At 35.6% G+C, this 27,232-nt stretch overlaps 1 protein-coding gene across 3 annotated transcripts in view; it reads right to left on the minus strand.

Moving 5' to 3' along the window:
* Window positions 1–27,232, minus strand: part of LOC149567754 (glutathione S-transferase zeta class-like) — a 141,747-nt gene that overhangs the window by 85,238 nt on the left and 29,277 nt on the right. For all 3 annotated transcript variants that reach the window (XM_089821016.1, XM_089821017.1, XM_089821014.1), the window contains 3 exons: window positions 22,875–22,919; window positions 22,668–22,743; window positions 6,434–6,495 (listed from right to left, as the gene is read on the minus strand). In XM_089821016.1, coding sequence (XP_089677142.1) covers window positions 6,434–6,495; window positions 22,668–22,743; window positions 22,875–22,919 — 183 coding nt within the window. The remainder of the gene's footprint in view (window positions 1–6,433; window positions 6,496–22,667; window positions 22,744–22,874; window positions 22,920–27,232) is intronic.

Below are 27,232 nucleotides of genomic sequence, written 5' to 3' on the forward strand. Positions count from 1 at the left end.
TGAAAATTGTGCATACTTTGTCAATCTATCAACCACCATGAAAACACAATCCTTTTCATTTACCTTCAGGATTCCGGTGATGAAATCCATTGAGATGCTATCTTATTCTATTCTAGGATTGGCAAGGGTTGTAACAAGCTTGTCGATAAGGTGTGTTCAGATTTATTTTGTTGGCATATTGCACCTTTCCACATATAATGCAAGACATCATCCTTAAGTCCTTTCCATGAGAACCTCTACCTGAGCTATTTATAGAGGTTTGAGAAATCCAAGGTGTTACAGGAAATGATGAGGCAGGCATTTCCTTCAGAATTCTCTGTTCTAGTTTGAACTCAGGCACCAAGTAAATTCAATCCTTGTAGTAGATGATGTCATCAACCACCTTATATTGATCGTCATGAATGTCGCCATTGTCATAGCCCTCACTTAGAACCCTAATTATAGTGTTCCCCAGCTAAGAGAGATAGACATAGACAGATGATATAAAATAATCTCATTTAAATACATTACTATTAAATATTGAAATAATGATAAATGAATATAATATTTTCATTAAGTATCATATAAGGTTATATATTACCATAATATAACGTAATCTATATATCAACATATTGATATAATAATCATACTATATAATAATAAATATAATAATAAATAGTAATACATCAAATATTATGATTGAAATTTATAGTTATTAGATGATAAATATTAAATAGTATTTATGATAATTATTAATCAAACAAAGAGTAACAATTATGAAAATTTTAATAATAATAATATATATTAATTATATAAATAATAATTATAATAAGGGCATTAGAAGAGACACATCCCTTCAAACATGATAAATATATAAGAATGTCATCTTTTTAGAAAAACAAATCATACCAAACTGAAATTTATAGAGGATTTAGCCATTAGATATAAAAATTATAGTATTAAAAGGATAAACAATGTAATATTAAAATTAAATTTTAAATTATAATATATGATAATAATATAAATATATTATCATATCTACATATTAATTAAATATTGAAATGATAATTCTATTGATTAATAACAATAAATACTAATAATAAAATCAGTAATAAATAGTATATTAAACATTGAAATGAGTTATTATATGCTTAAGCATACAAGTTATTATATATATTATTACAAGATATGTCATGTCTATGAAGATTCATGACATTTGAAAGGCATCTTCTTCCATATAAAATGAAGGAACAAGATATGAATGCGGACATGGAAGGAATGAGAAAGAAAATCATTTGAAAATTGAAGAAATATATGTAGAGTTAGGTTCTTAAACTAATGTTCTATTAAGGGACATTACAGCCATCCATTGGCTTACATGCAAATGTGTTTTTAGAGTATTTCACCAATAAGTGTGTCTTCCAATTACTTGGGATCTGAGCTAATGAATAGATGGTCGATTTTCTTGACAAATCATCAGCTATGACATTATTCTTTCCCTTCACATATTCAATAGCAAAATCGAAAGCCTATACCTTGCTTACCCATTTATGTTGTCTCTCATTCAAATCCTTTGTTCAAGGAAGCACCTCAAACTATTATGATCAATGTAGACAACAAACTTGGCACCCACCAGAGTTTCAAATGCTATCAGGTGTGAATCCTACATCAACACAGTGCCAATGCATTCCCCTGAGGCATTACACTCCATGATGAAAGGTTGACTAAAATCTGGTAATGCAAGCACTGGACAAGTACTCATGACCTCCTTCAATCTATCAAAGGTATGTTGTGCCATTTCACTCCACTGAAAAGAACCTTTCTTCTGTAGATCGGTTAAAGGTGCACTAAGCTAGGAGAAACCTTTTAAAATCTCTTGTAGTAACTACATAGTCCGAAGAGTCCTCACAATTCTAAGAGTGCTTTTGGCAGAGGCCAATCAAGAATAGCCTGGATTTTCTCTAGTGAACCTGTACTCCATATCTTCTAATAACATGTCCCAGGTATAATATCTCTATCATCCCAAATTCGCACTTGGATTGCTTGGTGAACAAGGACTAGGCCTCCAAGATCGCTAGGATTTCATCCAAATGCCTCAAGTGTTCTTCTCATGCTTTACTGTAAATGAGGATGTCATCAAAGAATACCAACAAGAACTTACGCAACTGTTTGTTAAAGATGCAATTCATGCAAGACTAAAATGTAGCTAGTGCATTTGTTAATCCAAATGGCATGACCGGAACTCATAATGCCTATAGTGACAACGAAAGGCCATCTTTTCTACATCTTCCTCAAGCATACGAATCTAATGATATCCGAAATGAATGTCTATCTTAGAAAAGTAAATCACGCCATGCAACTCATCAAGTAGTTCAGCAATCTTGGGAATAGGGTATCTATTTTTTATCTTCTTGTTCAATGCATAGTAGTCCATGTAGATGCGTAATCTTTCATTCTTCTTTTTCACTAGAACCACTGATGTTGCAAAGGGACTGGAATTGGAGCGGATCCATCCTTTGTCAAGCAGCTCCTAAATAGTTTTCTCCATCTCATCTTTGAATTTTCGGAGATGGCATCACGACGTGGTAATAACTGGCTTGGTGCCCACTTCCAATTCGATGGTATGTTCAAAACCTTGATGGGAAGGTATGTTAGGAGGAATGTCTGCAAAGACCCTATCGTGCTTATTCAAAATGGATTGAAGGTCATCATCTCGATGGTACACTGGTTGCCCTTTTATTGGTTCTGCCGAAACGAAGCAATGTGCAGCCCACACAACACCATCATGCTAGAAGATGGCCTCCATCGTTGTGTGTATACTTCTTTTGGTCCATCATTTTCCATCTTTCTAAGAACAACCTTCTTCCCATCGACAAAAAAGAGAAGTCCATCCTTTTCAAACTCTGGGTGTATTCATCCACTGATTTCATCCACTATATGCCCAGATTGACCTCCATATCATCTAGGTCCGCTATAAAGAAATCCTTCGTCACCTATGGTTAGTCATGGTGATACTAAGTTGGGGAACAAGGTACGTGCATGGTAAGAGGATTCCTCTGGCAACCTTGACTTGGAAACCTGTGTGTGCCTCTGTAGGTAAACCTCTTCGTTTAACTAGTGATGAGTTTATAAAATTTAGAGTGGCTCCGATGTCCAGCATCACAATGATCCTCTGTCCCTAAAGGGTTCCCTGTACCCTGAATACTATACATCTTGGGCTTCCGTCTAGGGCGATGGTTCCTCTGCGTCGTATCAATGCAGCAATCTTTTTGGTACAATTTAGGCTAACCACCTTGGGGTCCTCCTGTTGGTGACCACCCTCGATGGATTATTCCTCCTAATCATCCTCAACATCAAATACAACATCGATATAGTGTATTTTCCCTTTCCCAAGGCATTTGTGCCTTCGTTCCCACGACTCCTTATAGGTGAAACATAATTTTTTCCTTCAAAGTTCTTCTATAGTAGCTTCATCCAACGAAGGCTTCTTTGGAGAGGGTTTGTTGTCTCTATCCCGAGGAGCCAACGTGGTTTGGAGTGAGAGTAACCTCGAGAAGAAGATGCGGATGATGATGCCATACTTCGTGCCTTTTTGATAGCCTCTGAGAGAGTGGATGGATTGAAACTCTTTACCCAACTCCTTGGTGGTTCTATCAATTCGTCCATGAATCAGTGATTCTATACGTCTCCTTTCATAAATGTTTGTAACAAGTACAAAAAGTCAAGAATTCCATGATGTAATGGTCAACCAATCCCGTTTGTCTTTCAGTGAATTCTGCATAAATATTTACTTGGTCATGTCCTAGCGTGATTGTACCATGATACCACCACTTATGCACCACTCCCTCAAAGTGGAGTGCTACAAATTTAATAGCCTTCTCTTCTGGCATTAGGTTGAGCTGGAAGTCAATATCAACCTTCATTACCCATGCTTGTGCAGATATTGATCCTAATCCGTTTAATGGCGAGAGAATCACTCTACTAAACTTCCTTTTGAGATCATCATTAAAATATCGTCAGTTTCTGACCCTAGAATATCCTATTCTCAATTCTACATAATCTTTGTAGGATATGTCGCCTTCCAAGTTTGCATTCTTCCAATCTTCTATCAATTGTTCTTGAACTTCCTCAAAGGTTGGTTCCCTTCCTTAGTGTGGTGCATCGGTTCGTGGAGGGAAAGTCTGCATGCAAGGTCGCGAGCAAAGTGGATAAGGATTTGCCTTTCCAAAAATTGAATCGTCACTTTGACCATTTTGTTTGTCAAATATTTTATTTTCAGCTAACTTCCACAAAGTTTCTTCCATAAGCCATTGAGTGTTGTTAATCTATGTTGGATTCCTTGAAAGCTCCCTTAATAATGCCATGACTTTGGTAGGAGTGGGTCCTTACAAATCTATCATTTATCAACTAAGTAGGATCTCCTTAGTTTCCGGCTATAAATTTGTATTCACTATCCACAAGCTGGCAGTATCACTCGCTCTAATACCACTGTAATGTACCAGACTATGATCCCTGAAGAAAGACTCTTCTTGTTCCCAAATACACCCTGTTAGTGTAGACTTCAGCATACTAGAAGTCAATTTCAGTGACCCTATGAGTGGGGCAATTTGTACTATCCGTATAGTATCAATGCAGGAGTGTCTGTACAGTAGGTGGTAGTCATATGCCAAGTGGGTGCTAGCCAAAGGAAGTAGTCGTATAGAGGAAATGTTATTGGCTATCATACACAGGAGATTGTGGGGTATGGTAAGCTGGAATATAGATGTTGTACAATGGAGAAAGAAGATGTACACTGGATGGACTAAAGGCATACAATTGGATTAAGTAATTTCGTACGATGAGCAGAGGTGGTGTTTGTATGGACTGTGGGTCGTACAGTGGATTTATGCAGGATGTCAGATAGTGGCAAATGGAGGTGTTTGTAAGGTATGCTGGTAAGGCCGTATGGTTGGTACTGGTAGGTACTTGGTTTGAATCCGCTTTTCGAAAAGTGCGGTTGGATGCTATCTGTGAATGAGTGAATTCCAATGTTGTATGCTACATAAGATAATATTAGAACACCAATTTGCACAATATGCCAAACATGAATAGATGTTGAACACAAATATTCGCCAATAATATTCACAAACAAAGATGGCGCTCTAGATGTGCCAGACCCGAAGCAAACTAATACACCGAATTGAAATAGGTTGAGGGCTTAATCCCACTGAAACCAGAATAGGTAAGTAGGGAATGTCTTCCACTTCTGAAATGGCGAACAATATTGAACTCTAACAGGAATTTGTAGTACAAAGAAATAATCCAAATGCATACCAAAACAACTCAACCTGATGGACATAAATACCCTGTGGAGGAAGAAACTATGTGCCGACAAAAGACAAGGCAAATTCCTACGAAAACAATTAAAATAAAAATGGGTCCGAAATATGTAAATCAATTGGCCCATAATTGAAGTTTTAATTTATTATTTATTTTATGATGGGGACATTACAAGAATCTCCTTAAATAATTGCAGTAAACTACATTTAATAGAATGAATGCAAACTATTTGAGAGAATATTGTAGTAGTTTAACCGCAGTAAACTACATTTAATAGAATGAATGCAAACTATTTGAGAGAATATTGTAGTAGTTTAACTGGTGAAAAAAAAAGTTAAAAATTGGGAATAGATTTGGGGTGGCATCTTACAAATATAGGGGGCAAATTGATGTAGTCAGTAGAATGACCAGTAGTGGAGAGTATTATAGAAATATTGTCATGATTACTATAATGGTTATTTTACATATTTTCACTTAGTTTAATTTCTTTCTATTTCTGCTTTTTATTTACGACTGTTTCTGATTTAGAAACATCCTTTTGTAATTCCTTATTTACAGAGCCTTTCACCTCCATAGCAAATACATTGAATTCCCATTCCAGTGCTATGTGGATCCCCTTACCATAAAATTATTACGAATATAAACCTAGAAAAATTAGGGCAATGACTACTTATGGAAATAATCTTGAAATGACCAAACAAGTCAAATCCCAAAGATATAGGTGTGATTAAGGCCTGCAAAATATGGCAAAAGATGTATTCTTTTAATTAGTCAGAAGTTCATCAGCATCATGCAAAATCTGCATCACCACATCTATATAGTTCTAGAAAATCAACTAAAAAACCCAAGTAATGTACATAAACAATAACAGCTCAGAAAGACCAGAAACATAGTATAATGGAAGTTATACACTTATTGGATAAGATTCCTTAGATAATCCTAGAATGAAGATCACACTAAAACTTATAATCTGGAAAATTTTGAAAAACCCAACTGATGAGCCACAAAAGCTCATCACTTTTACATCGTTTGCAGGTTCATTTCTCAAGATTAATAACATTGTTATGTTTAAAGCTACACAATGAATAAGAACATGCTGATTGTCTACAAACATGTATGAATATGAGGATCTCACCAAAGTTAGTTGGTCTCCTAAGCAATACTTCCCAGAAACGTTCTTCAGCAATGTCTCCAATGCTACACCATTCATTCAAAGATTTCCTCCAAATTAAAATATGAATGGTGAATTTCCTCATAATATATGATTTGATATGCACAAGTACGAGGTTATATTACTCTAGTACCTATGATCAGCATAAAAATATATAAACATCAAAGGAAGGTCCTACAAATAACTAACAGATAATCAGTTTTGATACAAATTCAAAGAATATTTAGAAACACAGTGTCATAAAGTAAAGCTCTCTCATCATAAATGCCAATTCTTAGAAAATGGCCTTCCTTCTTCTAATATTAAGTAGGTTGTATTATAAATTCTTACAATGGTATTTCTTTATAAACAAGGAGAAACAATGAAATCCTATTAATTTGTGTTTATTATACAAATAACTCACTAGGACAACTGATTGTACTCAAACCTAAGACTCGGTTCCATATAAAATTCTGAAGGCAAAGAAAATAAAGAAAAACATGAAATATCTTAATCTAGTTTAGTAATAGCTAAAGCAATAAGAGCATCTAGAGTTTTGAGAATTTAATAATGAGAGAAGGCAGCATTCTACCTACAGATACAGGAAATAAAAGAAAATCCAACACATTAGCCTCCCTGATAAATTGAATGGAATGTGTATCTATCATTGATTTCATGGTCAGTTCTTCACTTCAACCAACATATGATAATTTATTTGTTTCTTTGCTTTGCGAAGTTCATTACAATTGTTGATGTGATTACTCAACTCTAACAGAACAAATTCCGTAAATGTTGATTCAAAATTGTAAAGAGCCAATGATTTACGAGGAACCAATCAGCTCATATCCAAATGATGCAAGAAAAGATTGCAATGACAGGATTATGGATCCAACTAATTAGGCACTTCACACCTTAAGGAACACTCCAAACTTGAAGAAGGTTGAACAGGTATGCCAGCATGTCCTTTTGATACTATGACCAAGGAGTAAGCTTGTTTTCAAGGACCAACAATACTCTTGTATCTAGAATGTCATGTCCCCAATTTTTGCCCTTCCTTAGTGACAACATTTCTAGCAAGGATGGTCTATTATCTAGTTCCCATAGGCCAGCAGAGCATAGAGGGAACCAACCCAAGGCCTTTGAGAGTCATGCACAAGCTTCCCAAGTAGTTTGGAGCAGTAGACAACAGTTTCCTACAGTTTATGAGGGATTCCTAATTTGTAGGGATTGACTAGGAGTGGTCTAGGAGGCATTTGGAGACCTCGGCGAACGTTTTGGAGACTTAGAGTGCATCTCCTATTTTTTAGGAGGAACTCCCAGTTCAGTGACAGTTCTCTCAGAGGTGCACACAGTAGGGGAGAGTCATTGGGACTCAATTTTGGTTGATTGGGGCAATCTCCTACTTTTTAGGAGCATCCCTAGATTTTAGGGATGGATTGCCAGTTGACCCATCTTGTTCGGCATCAGTCACAGACAAGTGACAAGGTCAGATTCATGTTTGATTGGTCATTTTGGGCCTTTTGGGACCATTTGAGAAATATTTTAATATATTTAAATATTTCCTAAGTTGGTGATTAAATAAATTAAAATAAGGTTAATAATATAACCATTTTGGAGTAATATGGGGATTTTGGCTTCAGTTGATCAGGTACACCTATGTGTTATAGCTTGTTGGAAAGGTCTCGAATTATTATACATGATTTTTACTATCTGTAGACTTTTTGGTGCCTCAGCTATGAAATTTTAATAAGGTAATGTTTTTCCTATAGCATGGACGACTTTAATTGGGAAAATGTTATTTTATTATATTTTATTTAAAGGGCAAAGTGTAATTTCCCTTTAGGGTTCAATTTACAATTGGAAGGGGATATAAGGGGATGGAGACCTAATTTCCTATTATCTTTTGCATATTGAAAAACTTGTTTTTGTGAATTGGCTCTGAGAGAGCAATTCTTGATCTAGGACGCAAACCCGAGGTTCTGGATTGGTTGGGACGTAGCCCTCAGCAGTTATTGGCATTGGATTCTTCAGACAGTGTGCGTTGCTATCAGGGATAGAGTACACCATTCTTTATTGTGGATTCAGGTTGCAGATTTATGGTTTCAGCGTTACAAATTGATTCTTTCAGCTGGGACGTGATTCATTGCAGTCTTACGGCTGCCATTTGCAACAGTTTGGCATCATTGTTGGATGTAAGCTCCTTGGAACTACATTGGATTTATTATTTGGCTTTATAAATCAGAAATCTGCCTGGTACGATTTATAACAATTCTGATTTGGCTCTATGTTCTTATTTATTTTCAGTCTCCTCTCATGCTTATTGTTCATTATTCATTACTATTGTGAAAACTATCGAAAAACACAAAACAAAAACAAAACCTTCTGCAACTTCTGTCTATTCTCAAAGACCATCAAAGAAATCACAGGAAAATATAGTTTATTAATTTAAAAACTACAACAGATCAGCAAGGGCATCTATCAGGTATCTTTCATAGAACAAAACAAATAAAATCATGTCCATGTTGGTATATGCAATACACCGCAAGTCACCCCATTGCCAATAAACCAAGCAAATATTTCACCATCCTATTCATTTTCCATCAATAAATTTCCAATGACGAAGTTCAGTACAATGCAGCTGAAAGGTCTCTACCATGATCTATACATGAAAAAGTGTTTAACTATTTACTAACATATCTTGTTTCTTTCTCTTTCATTACAAACTGTGCAAATTATACAGGAAACAGTTCAAATACACCATACCGGAGGTACTTTCCTAGAGAAGTTAGCCATAATACTTCACAAAAAGAAAATGAATCATGATCTATGAATCGCAATAGTTACATCATTGCCTACGTGCCTATCTTTTCTTTTTTCAGTCATATAGGAAAGAGTTGAAAAGTGGTTTATGCTATTGCAAGAATTTTCTTTTATGGTCGTGTTATGTCCCTAACACCAAAAAACTGACATAAATGGAGTAAAAAGTTAAACACAAATTATTGTCCTCACATTCAAAATCTAACCTGGGAAAACGAAAGGGATTTTTGGATTTTATACAGATAAAAGTAACCCTGAGTTGGACTACAATACAAGAGACAAATACAAAGACCAAAGTTTGAGTAGAATGTTCTCAGGATATGACATGGAAAATTCATTTGCCATTTTGAGTGCATATTGTTACCATTAATATCTATAATAGTGTGTGTTTGCCTCCATGTGAATGAGAAACCAAAACTTTACCACGAATAGCAAGATTAATACATGGCAGAATAATCTTATACAAAAGTGATGGTGAAAATTGCATACCCTACCCTTTCCTAATTATTTTGGGCTCATTCTAAGTGGTCATTCGTGAAATTAGCAATATACAAATTGATATGTTTATGTACAAGAATTGGTCGCAGACTTGAATTTAACCTAATTTTATATGCACATATTCCTAGAGACTGATTGATCCTTACTTTATCCAGGTGCCTATTGTTAGTTAAGATATTTGTCCCCTTAAGATTTAAAGAAAATGACTTTTTAATGCCCCGAATGATAAGGACAAATAGTTAATAACAGTTGGGTGAACTATTAGTTAGTTCCCCATTGAATTTTAGTAGAAGTACAGCTCCATTTGTAAAATGTTTTTTATTCTAAGAAATTTACAATGGGTATACTTTTGACCAGAAAGTAGAAAGGAAACTAACATCCACTCATCACTATAAAATAGATGCAAAATATCTTACTTGGGGAAAAACTATAACTCTTATAGAGACATGACTTTAGATGCATAGATCATTTAATCTTTTCCAAAACAGTAACTAAAACTGCCTTTTAATGCAGAAATTAACAAGTTGATAATGGAAATAAGATTAAGTAGTTAAGACGACCAAATTTCTAAGATGTCAAGAAAATGTGTACACAGATTTCAACTTCAGAAAAAAAGTAATATCCAAAACTTTAAGTTCACAGACTTATGCTAAATGCAAGTATCATCTTGATTTCATTGCATACAATCAAAGAAAATCTAAAGTAATTCATTCAGAAAGGTTTTTCTTCATCTTCAGATTCAATACTATTTTACATTACAATGTCACTGCTATAAAAAATTCAGACCCTTTTCATGTCTATCAATTGCATATTTATAACTGCCCCTAGAGTAATTATCTGGATTTCCTTCGTAACTGATCCTATTTCCAAAATAGAATTAGTTAAGCAAAACTTCTTCAAAATATCACTACAAAATGACTAAGATGTAGTATGGAGAAACGAAGAGTCGGGGTTGTGAAGATGTTTCTTGTTGATCTTGATTGGCCAGATCTGGTGCTTGCTGAGCTTCTAACCTGGCCTTGTAACCTCTTAATGCTTGCACTACAGCTGAAATGCCCTGTGGGCTTGGGATGAAAATGCTTTGACCTCATAGTTTCCAAATAGCTTTGTTTCACCGAATGTTGACATTTTTTGTAGTAATTATTCAGGTGACTGACATACCAAGATAGATTAGAGTCAATCCTTGCCAATTTGCTCATGTTTTACTCACTATAATTGGCTTGACTCAAGAGAACATCTACACTGTTTTGAAAGTCCGCCTTCAATTCATCAGTGATGGTGACTTCTGCATTGTTGTTTTGCTGCAGTTGGCACCTGATATCTTTAAGTTGTTGCACGAGATGTATCATCAGGCACTCACACTCTTTCACTAGCTTGTCTTGTTCTTTTAAATTCTGTTGCAAGATTCTTATCTTCCATTTAATACTTCCTTTCCAAGTAATATATTGTATATCCCTAGCATTTGGGTGTATACCTTCTACAGCTAGCTTATCCATTCCCATTTCCAAGATCCTTTTGAGTTTTTCTTCAGTTTGTTGCAATGAATCTTCTACTTGCTTCAATCTCTCGATTCCAAAACTGAGATTATTCTTTGTTTTGGATCAGTTTATCATACACCCCACATAACCTATCAATCAAAGGGGCTAGTTTGGCCCTTATCCTAGCAAAGCATCCCTAAGTGGTTTTGCCAAAGAAAGTATCATCTTGCACTTTGCATTTTATAGCCCTAACCACATTTGAATTTGGGTCAAGAAACATCTGGTTTACTCATAGTTGTGGTAGATGGGTCCCCTGTGGACATAAAGTTCTTCTTTGTTTCTTTTGTCCTTCTTCATTCTCCTCACTATTCTAGTAGTTGTTACCTAAAATTATTTGTGTCCTCATATCTGTTTGGGGTCATGTTGATGTGGTTTTATGCCACTATAACATGCAGAATCGAATACTTAATATTTCAATTGAAACACCGAATCTCAAAATCTCTCTTGAATAAGGATGCTCATATGCTAAACAATCTATATGGATTGTGTAGTCAAATGAGACAATCCCAAGGCTCCTCCTTTACTCAAATTTAATGATGTGATATGCTGGGCATCACAAAGGGACTTATGTTGTTCACTCCATGCATATCAACTACTTCCAACCAAAAAAACTACAAAGAGATAAGAGGGTTTAGAAAGCTATTCTACCTAGAATGTAAGAAACAATGAACGTCTTTGTGACTCTGGTAGACTTAATTTAGCCATCGACATCAACCAAGCTAATGCGATCTCCTAAGGTGGATGTAAATTGTTCAAACTATCACCATTCATCAATGCAATATCAACGTGCAAGCAATAATCAAAGTAAAGCTCATAAATATACCATTCAACCACACAAGGCATACTTACAATCATCAAGAAACTAGTGGTTTCATCTAAGTGAGTTCACCAAAGCTGCATCCAAAATATCTTTTGTTCAACTAAACACTATTTCTAACCAACATGAAATAAAATATACTCTGAGTGAGGTAATGTAAAATACCATGCAATCCTTGAAAGTAACACAAGTAATCCATCATGAAGACCAACAATACATTAGCAACCACTTCAATAGCATTATGCCAACAAATTCAACTAGACTCTCCCTTAGCTAATCCAATCTAATCTAATGAGTTAAAAATAAGAAAGCATTGACCTTTTATGGTTGTTCAATTAAAATGATGAACCAAGATCAATTTGAGATAAAGGGCCAAGATTATGCCAACATTGTCCTAATAAAACTATACAAGAATTTAATGCTTGTCCATTTACATGAAAGCATCACCTTGTGGGTCAATGAGAACATTGCAATGCTTTTGAGAGCGAATGAGAAAATAGGTTACCTATAGACGTTATGTGGACTCCAAAATGTACACTTGGCATGAACTGATTGAATGTGCTTGGACACGTGCAATTGGAGCCAAGTTGTTGAATCTTCAAAAAAAACTGTATTTCTTGGAAATCTTCTCATTGAACTTGTTTGTTCTTTAACTCTTGATTTTCTTGGTCTTAGTCTTCTAAAAGTTTTACGTTATTGTACGGGCACCTCCTTATTCTAATATTTTTTCAACTTTTGCAACTTACAGGAATTTTGTCAAATAGTTTGCAAGCATGCTAACAATATAGATCTCTAAGTTTGTTTGAGTTTCATGTTTAGATTTTCAGATTTCTTTACCAATGCAGTATTACATATAATAGAAATAAATGCCATAACAAAGAAGACAATACAGAACATAAACAACTCTTCCAAGTTTATTAATTTGTTTCTCAAGCATTACGTCATTGTGAAGAAAACATAGAAGAATCGACATTGTTCTAGGACAAATTAAATAAATATGCGGACCTGTAGCAACATTTCTGACCATATTTGTGATGTAGAGAAGTTGGGTATCCTAGGGTTTCTTCACTCCAGATAATCCTTTGTTTTCTCTAACCATCCAATGGTTTAGAACCTTTCCTTAATTAGGATCTCCAAGGTCCTTGGGATCAACTTCTCCTCCAAGGTATAGCTGATCTTTGTAAGATTCCAAGCTTACAAGGTTGAACTAGTCCAACTAGTCCTCAAATACTTGGTCTTCTTTGCTAGATTTCCCTCCTAGAATGCCCAATCTTCTTCCTAAGATCTCTCCACATATTTCCTTAAACACTTAAGTCTATTCAACCATTTAGAGTCCCTCTAAACCTTCACCCACACTTCTGGACCCTTCACCAACCTAATTGGTTTCAAATTCACTAGGAGACCTAATTGCTCCAAGGCCTATTATGCCTATTTTCACTATTTGATGATAGAAGTCCCAATTTCTCCAAATGACCCCACACAAGACCTTGAGAATCTCTAAGGTACTTGTGAATACTATCAAATTCCAAAATCTTGACTTCTGATTGCACCCATAACCCCAATTTCAACTAGGCCCTAGTTTTAAGCCTATTAATTAGGCCTCTAGACCAATGAGCACAAACAATTGTCAAAAAACCCTTCAATCTTAAGTTCTACTCCTTCCACCTCCAGATCCTATCAAGGGACCATCTAGGGCTTCCTCAAATACCTTTTAACCTTTTCCACAAGGCTATGCGCGCACGTGCCAAATCACTGTTTTCCCTATCCTGGCTCACCTGTTCTCAACAATCAGCCATAAGGCTTCCAATTTGGCCAAGGAAAACCATTGCAAAAACAAAAAGATTATTTACAAGCTCTAACCCTACTTCCCCCATGGTTTCAGTCAATTCCACCAATGGGTTCTTAGGTTAGAGCCATTTCTTGCCAAACAACACTATCAAATGGACTGCAAACCAGTGACCTTCAAAAAGCCTTAACTTCACACCCTAACAACTTAAAGACAACCTATCTAATTGCAATGAAAGGTAATTAAACCCTCTATATTTCCATGGAACCTGATCTACTCTACCAATCCGTACCAGCCGTACAACCACAAGTAAACAGTACAGTTTTAGCACAGTTCTGCCACAAATGTCCGTGCAGAAGTACCAAAAAAAAAATATTTGCAATCCAAATTTCCATTAACCTTCGCCAAGCATCAAATCCATGCTCATATCCCAAGCATGGGTGGTTATAATCAATCTAAACTTAAGTTGCTCCATTGTTGCAAGAGTTGTCAAAGTTGCTTGAGCAACTTTTAGCACAATGAGCATTTCAGCCCATATTGACAACTCGATGGTTGAGTGTGAGCACCTTGACTCTAGCAAACATCCACATAGTCCTAAATCACCCCTCAAACTCATCCTACCCCAAAATAACACTATTCCACTATTCTAAGCCAAAATGGCAACTTTTAGCAACTTTTCCCCTAGTGAACACTATAGGCTCTTACAACATATGGTTGATCCATCATAGATCAAAACCCATTGTAATTTATTCCACACATCCAAAATAAATTTAAAAACATCAAAAAGAAAGGTGCCCTACACCAATTTGGGAGATGAATCTGATAATTATTTTCACACCTTTCTTGTCACCTACGTGTAACTCCAGCACTATCTCATTACCAGCTATACGGGATGCCCAATTACTACCCAATAATGCTCACACTGTAGAATTATTGCCTCAAAGAAGAATGCTACCAATGATGAGCTACAGTAGTGGAGTCTTCTTTAGTTGTAGGTGTATATTTTAGCCCTTTGAGCAGATTTTAGTCCTCAAAGAAACACACACACTAGCCCAAATGAGGTACGACACACTAGAGATCAAACCAACCATGTATGCTTACCCCATTTGCTATAATTACTGTAATAGATATGCAATTTGGACTGCAGATCAATTACCACTATCAATCAACCTAGAATGACACCTTTAGTGTTGATTAATGGCAACTTAAATCCTGTAGGGCACCCTAACAGCAATACTCCAGGTTTCCCTAACATCTTGCCTTGACTTCCAACTTGTACGACTACTTTTTTGCAAGTTACAGACCTGTACAACTTCTAGGAAATCGCGGACCCATACGGACCATCTATAACTGATTTCCACACTGTATGGTTCCAACATTTATGAGGCCATCAAATCTTTGAGATGTAGCAAAGCGGTTGATGAGGAAGGGTTGTGAAGCTTCTCAAGCTTGGTATTCTGGTTTTGAGCTCCTATCTTCCCGTGCTCTTTAATTGAGTTGTGTGCACTAGTTTTCCTAACTCTTAGTCGAGACACAAGATTTATCTGATTCATAAATCTGGGTTGGTTTCAGACCACGGTAACTATACGACCATCATGATCAGGCATACCTTTTCCAAACTCCACGCCAGTGCGTTGAACGCCATTCTTACTAGTGTACTTGACAAGGAACATTGTAGGGTCAGAGGTCAGGCAGGTTTTTGAGTAGAATTTCAAACCATGGACCATATCTTGACATTGCGGACTATCATTAAGGAGGCTCATCACCATTCGGCAAAAGTCTATGACTATTTTGTGGACTTTCGCGAGGCATTTGGTTTTATCCCATGGGTGGCACTTTTTCAGATACTCAAAGACATTGGTGTTTCAAGGACTCTACTGATCGCAATCATGAGGCTCTACGAGACTGTTATAGGCAGATTCAAGACTCCCGAGGGCTTTTCGGACCCAATCCAGAGCACCATTGGGGTGAAGAAGCGTTGCCCTTTCTCCCCCACTTTGTTTGGCATTTATATTGATGAGCTTGAGGCTTTCCTCCAAGATTCCTCGGTCCCCAATGACAGCTGCTACTTACACCAAGTCATGATCTCTATTCTCATCTTTGCCCATGATGTGATTCTTCTGGCATCTTCTCTTGAGGATCTTCAAAGGCTTCTTGATAGGTTGGCCTCTTTTTGTGACCGGCATCAACTTGTTGTGAACCTGAGTAAGACTCAGGTTATGGTCTTCACATGTCTGAAGACTTCACACTGTCATGTTTGTTTATAGGGCTAGGAGATAGAGATTGTTTCTTCGTACACTTACCTTGGGGTGAAGTTCTCTAGCCCTCGTTTCAATTTGAGACCCGTTGTTTTGCCTAGGGTTAATAACGGGTTTGGGCTCCCTTGCCCTATTAGAGAGACAATGCTTCAAACAACATTATCAAGACACTTCCTCTAAATTGTCCCTCTTGGATTCTTTGGTCTGACCCACAATCTCATATGGTTTAGTGGTTTGGGGCCCCTCCCTCCTGGACTACGACTAGTCCTTGGTTGAGTGGGTTCAGACGCTTTTCCTCAAGCATTTCATCAAATGTCATCGTTCCATTCCCTACAATGTTATTTTGGTGGGGTTTGCCTCAGACTTGCGGTCATCTTCGATCTAGTTTGGTTTCTTCAATGCCTCCGAGCCTTTGCTAATTCAACTAGCGGCCGACAAAGATATTCCTACTTGGCTTACTACTCTTCAATCACTACCGATGGTTCTGATCCCTCCACTAGGGCCCACTGCTGGTATGCTCGAGCCACTACTCTACTGTGTTCAATCTGGATTGACATTGATCGTCTCCCCCCTTGTCAGTTTTCTCTTAATGCTCCAACTCACCTTCTTCCCTCTCATCAGGAGCTGAACTAGCATGTGAGACTCGATATTTACAGATAGTACATTAGGACGACTTGGATCAACCCTCCAGGAGGGCTACATCCGCAGATGGCCTTTTATGCAGAGCACTTCTTAGATATCTGTGATGGCAATATCATTCGTCCTGCATATTTGACCCGACGTTGGTGTCATGCCCTCTGTATCTCTCTAGGTTCCTTCAAAGTTGGATCCCACCAGCTTAGATACCAAACTAGCCATCACATTGACAAAGAGGACCATATTTTTCATTTATGTACCTTGTCGAAGACGAAAACGAAGATTCACTTCATCTTTCATTGTCCCATCTACTATGAGATCAGGTCCTTATCAGCATTTTTTAGTTACATTGACCAGCATTGCCTAGTGCTCTATCTCCGGGAGGCCACTCACCTTCGGCACCGTACTTTACAACTGCTTTTTCTTCAACGCCAGGCTTTGGATCAGCGTATCACCAACTTTTATGCACCCATATCCCCCGCCAGTGGCATAAAGGGATAGTTCTCTACTCCTTCTCGCAGCCATATCAAATCAATGAGCCTATATGGAAATCACCAGAGAAGAGACCTCCTCATCTGACAGTATTCAGAGATGCCATGGGTCCCATGGTCACCTTGTTCCTTATCCTTCGGTGATGGACTTCTTCCAGCCAAGGGAGGACCCCTAGTCCTTTTCCTTGGTGTCTTCCTTTGCTTCTTTGTTGCTTTGTTCTTTCGTGGGCACCATTTGGTGTCCCTAGTGTGGGTGGTTCCCTTGTTGGTAAACTTTCGATCCCTTAGACCCTTATTGCTCTCTTGTTGGGCATTAATAAATTTATTTCTCTTATCTATCAAACTTGTATGGGCAGCAACTACTAATTACAAGCTACTATTACACCCAGCTAGGATATTCTAATAGATATAAAGCACTACCAGTTCATTTATTTTCATCAACAACTCGAATCAATCACTTCTAACTACTAAGATGTCATAAATGAAGTAACTATATATATTATGCAAAACAGCTTGTTACATTTTAAGCTCAAGCGAATCATGAATCCTCCTAACTGTGTCTTTCAACAGCAAAGAGAATGATAGCAAAAAGGGTCTATATCCTCCAAGCCCAAAAATATGAATTTTCCATACAATTTCCCAATTTCATATGTTTTTCCAAGCATGCACAAAGACAGCTCTTAAATCTCTTGTATAACACTTTATAAGAGCTCAAACACTTTTGTGGGATAAAGAAAATCACTTTTTTGGCCTTTCCGATAATTTAAGGATTTTAGTTTTGTTCTCCCATATTTTCTTACAGTTGCTTTTCCAGCCTTTATTTTATCAAGAATGCTTTTTTTCTTTAATATTTCCATATCATATAACATGATTTTCCTTTACTTAAGTCCCCAATTACCTTTATTTATGATTCCAATATATTATAGAATAAAAGGGGGTCATTTAATTAAATATGCTCCACAAACTATAGATTGTGCATTAATAAAGTTAAATAATTAAATATATCAATTAGTATTAAACAATTAATCATCAACACCTCTACCACTGGAAGTTAATTATACCCATTATGACACCACAAATATTGTGCCCAAACTGTCTCAGATCATCTCAGAATGAGCTACAACTTAAATGGCCTAGGCCAAAAGGCCACAGAGTCCCTTTTTGGTCCTGGTTAGCCTACAAGATCACGGAGAAATAGGCTTATGACAACATCATACAACATGTGCTAGAGAAGGGGGCATTATAGTAATTGCATAATTCTATTTGGTCCAATTGAACATGGATTCCAAAAGGGAATTCAAGTTGCTAATAATCTTTACTTGTAGACATGTTCATTTTTCTTGCATAATTTGTTCTATAATCACCATCTTCATAATCTCATCTTGAATTTGGATTGGAATCTTTATTTTGGCTTTCACTCCCAAAACATCTTTCTTTCCTTGAATCCTTGAACTTATCTTGTCCTCTTGATGAAATCTTGTCATAGCCTCTCACTTTCTAAGACATCTCCTTCTTTCAAAGCTACCTTGCAAAACAAAACAAAGAATCAGGTCAAACTCATAAACATTACAATTTCAGTCTTAAATTAATAGTTGAAATTAACTTGAAAATTTGTATCCTTTTGTAATAACCCCAATTGGTTATAACCTTGTCAAACACCAATTTTCCTTTCTATTCAGTTGTTTCACATTTCATTAAAAACTTTGCAAGCAACCACTGTAATGAGCCTAACCTGGCTCTAGCTTGAAATGCTGAATGATACGAACATCATTTTGCAATTTTGTGTTTTACGGTTTTGAATATAAAATTAAATGTAAATGAATTGAATAATAAAATCTTAAATTGACAATTCATGTAATATGCCAGTGTTGGAATGTGAGCAATATGCAATTTCTTATTCAAATCACAGCTGCAACATCTATAAAACTTACAATTAAAATAACATGAACCTGGAAATAGCCAACCCACTTCACCAATAGACACCCTGCTTTCTATTACAAATCGCAGCCCATTAGTTGCAGCTGCTGTAGCCTAAGTCAACACCAGTAGTGGTACTCAATCTGCAGGCAATGGAGTCCTCGTTACACAGATTTTACACCTCTGATGTAGCAAATAAAACCCAACGCCTCGCAGCCAAACTCAATGCTGATGAACAGATATTTGGCATTCTGAAATGCTGGAAACACTCACACTGAAACAAGGAATGTTGGACACCAAAAACCATTAAAGATGCACATCCACATACAGAATCAATTTGTCATTTAACTCTCAACATGATAATGGCCTTCCAAGCAACACCAATAACAGAAAGGAAGTCACCCAAAAAATTCTCAGAATTCAAATATTAAATTCTTCAGCACAATTACTTCTCAGCCACAGTCTGAAACAGTATGAGAAGACAATAATAAATCTCAGAATTTAATCCACAATACCTCAGCTATGGATAAAGTGCACAACCCAGCTTCAAACCCTTATACTTCAGCAAGGGAGTTGAAATCTCCAAATTCAAAAACCCTCACAAAGACAGCAAAGCAAATAGACAACTGGATGATTCATTTGTTTCATGAAGCCACATTTTATAATCTTGTTGGCTTAACCAACACACCATTAATTAGAAGCTTCCATTAGATTCTTTTAATAAATAGCTTTTCTAGCACATGGCTTCATAAAGACGCTTTTCACTTAAGAGGATTCAACTTTTAAATATAACAATTTCTTGCAATTTAATATTTAATACTTGACTTAGGCTTATAACTAATTAAATAAATGGCCCCTTCCAATGATGACTCAACCCTCAACTCAAGTGAAATTATAAAATTAAATTATAACTTCATAATAAGTCATTTAATGATTTAATAATAATTTGGCCACTAAAATAATAATAACTCCCAAAATACTTATCCTTTAAGTATGCTGTCTGAAACATGACCTGTGCCTACTATTTCCCCATGTGACCAAATGCACTTTCCTAAAATAGAAAGGGTTCCTCTCAATCATCACCCAACTTACCATAAGTAGCAAGTGCATGAAACTAAGCCCAAATGAAGTCCAATCTGAGTCAAACTAAGACCAAACTGGCGCATGTTGAGTTGTGAAGAAGACAAGGCCCTCCCATAGCCAAGCCTCTGCCTCAAAAGACCCTCTATCCACAATATTTAGCCTACGAGGATCACAATAATAGGCTAATCTCTCAAACTCTATTGCTGGCAAAAATGAGGACAGTACACTTTCTAACCCAATTTCTAACTATTTTAACATGCAATTGCTAGAAGGCCCAAATTTGAAAGGAGGTGGCTTTATTTTGAGACTGAATTGCCATTACACAAGCTGGCATAAATTAGGGGCATGAAGTCTCCAGTGGGACATGGAAGGGTTGGATTCCGACCTGTCCAAGTTCCAACCTCCTTCAAACATCACATTCAATCAAACTTCTAATCTGCCTCTTTACTTGGAATATGAGGTTTGGTTTGATTTCTAGCTCAAAATAAGAAATTTAATCATTAATTTTTTGCCCCTTAACATCTCTGATTTCATACCCAGATTTACAATTCGCAGCCCTGACCTGTTCCAAATTTAAATAAAGACTCCATTTTGCCTGTAAAACAATTGATTTTCACCTTGAAATACCTATTTCCCAATACCATAATGCCCAAGAAATGAGGGCAGTGTAAATGTAAACTAAACTTATTTATCAGACTGGTATAGTTTAGGCGATTTGTAGATTTCAATGCTCTGATTATTCTTTTGTGGCACGTAATGATCCATCCTTACTAATGAAGGAATCGGTTTAGAGAATTATGTGGTTTAGAGGATTATGTGGAATACCAATTTAAATAAGAGAATGCAATTTAATCTTCAGATCTGAAACTGCCAAACTTCCAATGAGAGGGTATTGATTGATTTCTATTTCTCTCTTGTGCTTATTGGCTGGGAATAAATATGGTTTCCAATAGACATATAATTAAAAGGTGTGTCACGAGGGTACATGTCTCATGTTCACTCATGACAAGACCTTTCAATTAAACAAATGGTTAATGTTCATCATAATCAGATTTGTTTATACATAGCCAAATATTTCCTTAGCAAATCGCCAATCTGCTAGAGCATTAATGAATCATTACTCGATTCAAAAGGAGACTTAACATGCAATCACTATTTGATCTTATATATCAACTCAAAAGATCACATTTCGATCTGAATCAAGAGTGAATAATTATTATCAGAATGTCAATACTGATTGTAGTATACTTGATCATAGAGTTTCAGATTTGGATAATGGGATGATAGATTTGTCTTCAAGGTCCTGTAACGATTACACATGTTAAACATAGTAACTGTGTATGTATGTATGCATAGTAAACTGATATACATACATGTACACGTGTGTAAGCATTACAATCTATCATTCTGAAATCTGACCGAAGCTACTATGTATCAACCCTCCCTCTTATCTAGGGAAGATAATCAAGTATATATCAATTTAGATATCACCTAACTCGTAATATCAAGGAGTATAGAGAACATCAAGTCACATGACAGTCTTATATCCTAGTTATGGTATGTGTACTAACATCATGTCTCATGATGTCAACCATAACATATCATGGCATGGCATGTCCACAGATATTACATAACATAATATCCACCATGATTATCTCATAAAGAACATAATGATACAACAATATCACTTTGTCTCACACACTGTGGGTGGCTACCTATTTTACAACTGAATTTGCATAAACTGTCGGTTGCAAAATATCCATCCAACACATACACATATAAGGAGCAAGATGATAAGTCTCCTGAATAGACCTTTTTAATTATTGGCCATATACCACAAACTTAGTTCATGCATTAATCTATTTTATAATCTAGGAAAGCACAAACTTAAATTTTAGATCCGGAACAAATCTAGGAAGACTTCATGGCTTCAACAGCATGGAAGGGACAACCTCAATCAGATTTAGATAGAACATAAAAGCATAAGACATTATTACTCAAGTAAAATATAAAGAAATATCAAACTACTTAGTGGCAGTTACTCATTTAGTGCTAGTTAAAGATGTTCCACATTCTCATCCACTATAAGCTCTAGCTAGTGTAAGAGAAAGTTTATGGTATTAGATCTTCCTTTAATAGATGGTTATGAATATTGAGCGAGAGAAGTAAATCTTGATTTTTCTATAAAAAAAACACTTTTGTAACTAAAATGAAATCAATATGGAAAGATTTAAAAAGTGTTTGTTGCAATGATTATGTAACACAACCACAACGTTTATAAACTGGTTCATTCGTCAAGTTTCCAAATCCTTGAAATCAATCATCTAGTATATTTGTGTATATGCAAATATGATATGGTCAGCAATACTATGTCATACCAAAGAAGCCTCTCTCAATGAAATATTTAATCCATGCTACCTGCTCCTCTGGTCCAAGTTTTCCCCTCGTTCTATCCTACACATCAAAATCACTTCATATATTGGTAACATTTTCCTTTCTTAGTAATCCAAATACAAATTTACCAATAATAGTGCAAAGAGCAGAATCTATATCCTTATAATCCTATAAGAGTGCAATATTACAACCATCAGATGAAAAGGCTGTATACTGGATCCAATAATCGCAATAACCTGTGTCCATGTAAACAACACTCTGATTATGGAACTCGTCCAAGATCTAGAAAGTATACAAATAATACATTAATGAATTTAAACGCATACTATGTATAGTAAAATATATCTTAGTAAATTTATGGGAATAAAACAAGATAGAAGAAAAATTGCATTCATATAGTTTTTTTAACACCTTATAAATTGCTTTCAGGTGCATGAAACTCGTCAAACATTCTGATGGAAAGGAAAAGTTAGCTATGGGAACTTCTAGAAGACAAAATTTCAACTTCGATTTTTCAGGGCATGTGTATTGTTGGACAATACCAAACAAATATAAGTAAAATATATTAATTGCATTGTATGACATTAATACAAGGAAACCATACCATTCAAACAAATAAAATTTATTGTTCATACTTTGGCCCACAGAAAATATTAGAATAAATATAAACTATGCATCTAACTAAACAGAAATGAATATTTTTAAAATGAAGAATCTTAGAATGACCTTATCGACAAAGGACCCTTCTTAAGATCCACTAAAATAAACAGCAAAGGTCAGATCATGTAGTGCTTTATAAGAGAATCTATCTATGACATAAGATCTGTTATACCCATACAAAAAATTCCACATCCTGTCAAGTTTTGAGATGAAGTTTGTTGTTTTTCCACATAAGTCATTGATGGCATGGACTCGCCAAACACATAATTTGTTATACTAGATGAAGGTTACACCCCAATATTCATACATTGCATAAAATAGAGAACAACTCAGAAAATTGCAAGAAATAACTTGCCTTCTACAATCCGAAGGACGTGAAAAATCTGTGAATGTTTCTCAACTCAAAGCTGAAGTGGCATTAGAAAGCCTAAATTAGTTCTTGTTTTACTGTCAGATTTGCTGTGAGTCGGCTGCCTTTCTCCTGATTGTTTGCCGATGGCAGCATTTTGTTTATAGGGTTTTGGGTCCCTTCCAACCTGTTTAACCCTTAATCAAAAACTTGCCTTCTATCTGTCAAATGAAATAAATTAATTATTCATAGTTACAAAGTATCAACCACTTAGGCTTCTCAATTTTGATGCAATTTTGCAAGATGGAGCAAAAAACTGCACTTCTAAACTCCTCAACGCTCCTCTTTATCTATAAATAATTCAACTCTTAATGAGTGCATGACTCTTCCTCTTCCCAATTTCTATGCCAAGATGGGTATTTTCATTATTAGCATAAAAAATGATAGAAATGTGTCCACTCTTGAAAATTTGCAATTTCTTCTTTTATACATGAGCCACGAATATTATATATTTTTCATCCCTATTTCCGATTTCCCCTTGGACAAATTCCTAGGTACATGGAGACCAATAGTAGCTTGCATTTATTTTCATTCCCAGTAATCTTCAGAAAATTAAAATAACAAAATATTTGGATAATGCAAGATCAACCTACACCTTGATGTTCTTGCATCAAATACCTAGGGTAAGAAAATTTGTGACCTTGGTCTCACAAATGAGTTGTATGGTAGAACTACCATTTTAGATTGCCAACATGCGATGTCCCCATACTGAAACTGATAGCATAAAGCAGAGTTACCCCAGCACGGGGGTGCGGCAGTGCGGGGGGGACATCGAGACAAGTTTCGGGTGCGGGAAAAAAATGGCCTCAATTTGGGGACGGTGGGGGAGCGGAGAGGGGATGGGGGCAGGGGGGGAGGGTGTTGCATAGTATATATATGATATATATGACTGAAAATGCTAATTATGAAATGATACTTCAATATATTATATAACATTAACATACCAAATATAGTTGAATACAATGAATAGAGAAAATTGAAATGCGATTCACAAACCATAAGTTTAAACTTGAAACTTCATAACCATTACTAATGACTACTTAACAAATTAACTTAGTTCAATATATTATATATATGATATATATGACTGAAAATGCTAATTATGAAATGATACTTCAATATATTATATAACATTAACATACCAAATATAGTTGAATACAATGAATAGAGAAAATTGAAATGCGATTCACAAACCATAAGTTTAAACTTGAAACTTCATAACCATTACTAATGACTACTTAACAAATTAACTTAGTTCAATATATTATGAAATGATACTTCAATATATTATATAACATTAACATACCAAATATAGTTGAATACAATGAATAGAGAAAATTGAAATGCGATTCACAAACCATAAGTTTAAACTTGAAACTTCATAACCATTACTAATGACTACTTAACAAATTAACTTAGTTCAAGATGCAAGATTCAAAATTCATTGTTCAAATTATATGATTCTATGAATATCATATATCATAAAGATGCTCATGATGACAATCAGGGTTAGCATGCCTAAAAAACCAAAAAAAAAAAAAAATGCAAAAACACTTTTTATTTTTGACTTTTGTCGGCCATCTTCTCGGAGCACCCGGGAAGCACCCCACGAGCACCCCTAGGAGAACCCAAGCACCTGCCACGCACTTGAGCATCGTGCCCCACCCGGGTGCTCGACCGGTGCGGCGCGGGTGCGGCGTCGGAAAATCTCCTCACGGGGGTACTCGGGTGAGTGACGCACCCACACCAGGTGCTTACGCGCACCAAGTGCGCTAGGGTTTTGACCCGGGTGCACGCATAAAGACAATAAAGCCCTTTTGTGGTGAAGGAGTGGTGGTACTTGAATACCTATAGCTAGTTAGAGTAGATATACATAGCAGATTGTTAGCTAGAAGTAAATGTACATAAGCAGTTAAGAATAAGATATTTGGAAAAACAAGGAGTCTTGTGAATAAGACGATTTCCTTGGATACATTGGGACGAATAAGGATTACTCCAAGATGACGATCGCCTTTCCAAAAAGGATAGTAAGCAACATGTCAATCACACCAAGTATACATCTCTTGGAAGTATTTGTCATTAATGTCAAGAGTTGATAGTTTTTTTCAAATAAGATCTCTGTCAAGGAAATCAGTTTACAAGTTTATACAGCGCAACCATCAAGATGAAATTATTTAAGATTTTGTCATCAATGTCAAGTGGTAGAAGATTGTGATGTCCCCATTTTGAAATAAGATTTGATAATAAATAATCATCAAATAACAAGATGTTAGTAAATAAATAATAATATTAAAATATAAAGATAGATAATTAAATAAATGATACAATAGAATATTTTAACATAGATAATTAAAAAATAATATAGCATAATATTTGAATACAAAATTAATATATGTCGGCATTTTACCTTTTGCTTAAAAAAATGTTTTAATACAATATAATTATAATATACATAAAACAATAACAATAATAAAATAAAAATAAATAAAGTAAATCGATAATTAATAATTAAATAAATTATAAATAATAATAAAATAAAAAGAAATATAAAAAGAAAAAAGTAATAATAATAAGCAAATTGAGGTACAAATTTTCCTAAGGTATGTGGATATGCTAAACTAGTCGACCAGGAAGCAAACCTTTTAGCAGCAACTTATATATTGGGAGAGTTGAAAAGAATAAATAAGGAGCAATCAGAGCTAATACATGTGCGTGGCATCCAAATAAGGGATCAAAAATTACTACAGATTGCTGACAAATTGGTGATGATGAGTGAATTAGTAATGGCAGACGTCAATTGAGCCTGGAACAGCGAATACGAACTATCACATAAGTTTTGTTCACTAATCAACAACATCATCAATACTTCTATGGAAGAGCAGAATCCAGCATAGCTATGAGAAGGTTCGTTACAAGAGATAAAGGTGAAATGATTAATACCAGCACTTGCACCAAAAGGTGTAATAGTTAAGTTGATAGTAGAATATACAAAAAAGTAAATCTGTGCATTGTATACAATCGAAATTTTGTAATAGAAATCATACGATATAAATTTTGAGGAACAATAATTTGATTCTTGTCAACATTGTTTGAAAAACGTATCTGTGAAAAACTTTCATTCGTTAACTTCTATTATATCTCTTAGGTTCATGTCATTATCACTTTCTTGTCCTCTTTGGAGTAAGCTTTCATTTTTGTGATGTTATCTTCTTCCTCTTTCCTTGTAAGTCTCATCTATGAAAATAATTCTTATTTGTTAGTTTCTATTATATCAGCTGTGTTCATGTCATCTTTTTCTTCTCCTCTTTAGAGGAAGCTTTCATTTTCGTGTTCTTTTTTCTTCTTTAGGTTAGTTAGCTTTCATGTGTGTAATTGACGTGACATACATCATACTAATATGTTCTAACTTATAATTATTGCTAGAGTTGAATTAGAAATGATGTTATGATTAGGGTTATGTTGAATTACTTGTACCATAAT

Source organism: Cupressus sempervirens, chromosome 3 (genome assembly GCF_028749045.1).
Source record: "Cupressus sempervirens isolate cs-2001-9-10 chromosome 3, ASM2874904v1, whole genome shotgun sequence".
NCBI classification, from domain to species: domain Eukaryota; kingdom Viridiplantae; phylum Streptophyta; class Pinopsida; order Cupressales; family Cupressaceae; genus Cupressus; species Cupressus sempervirens.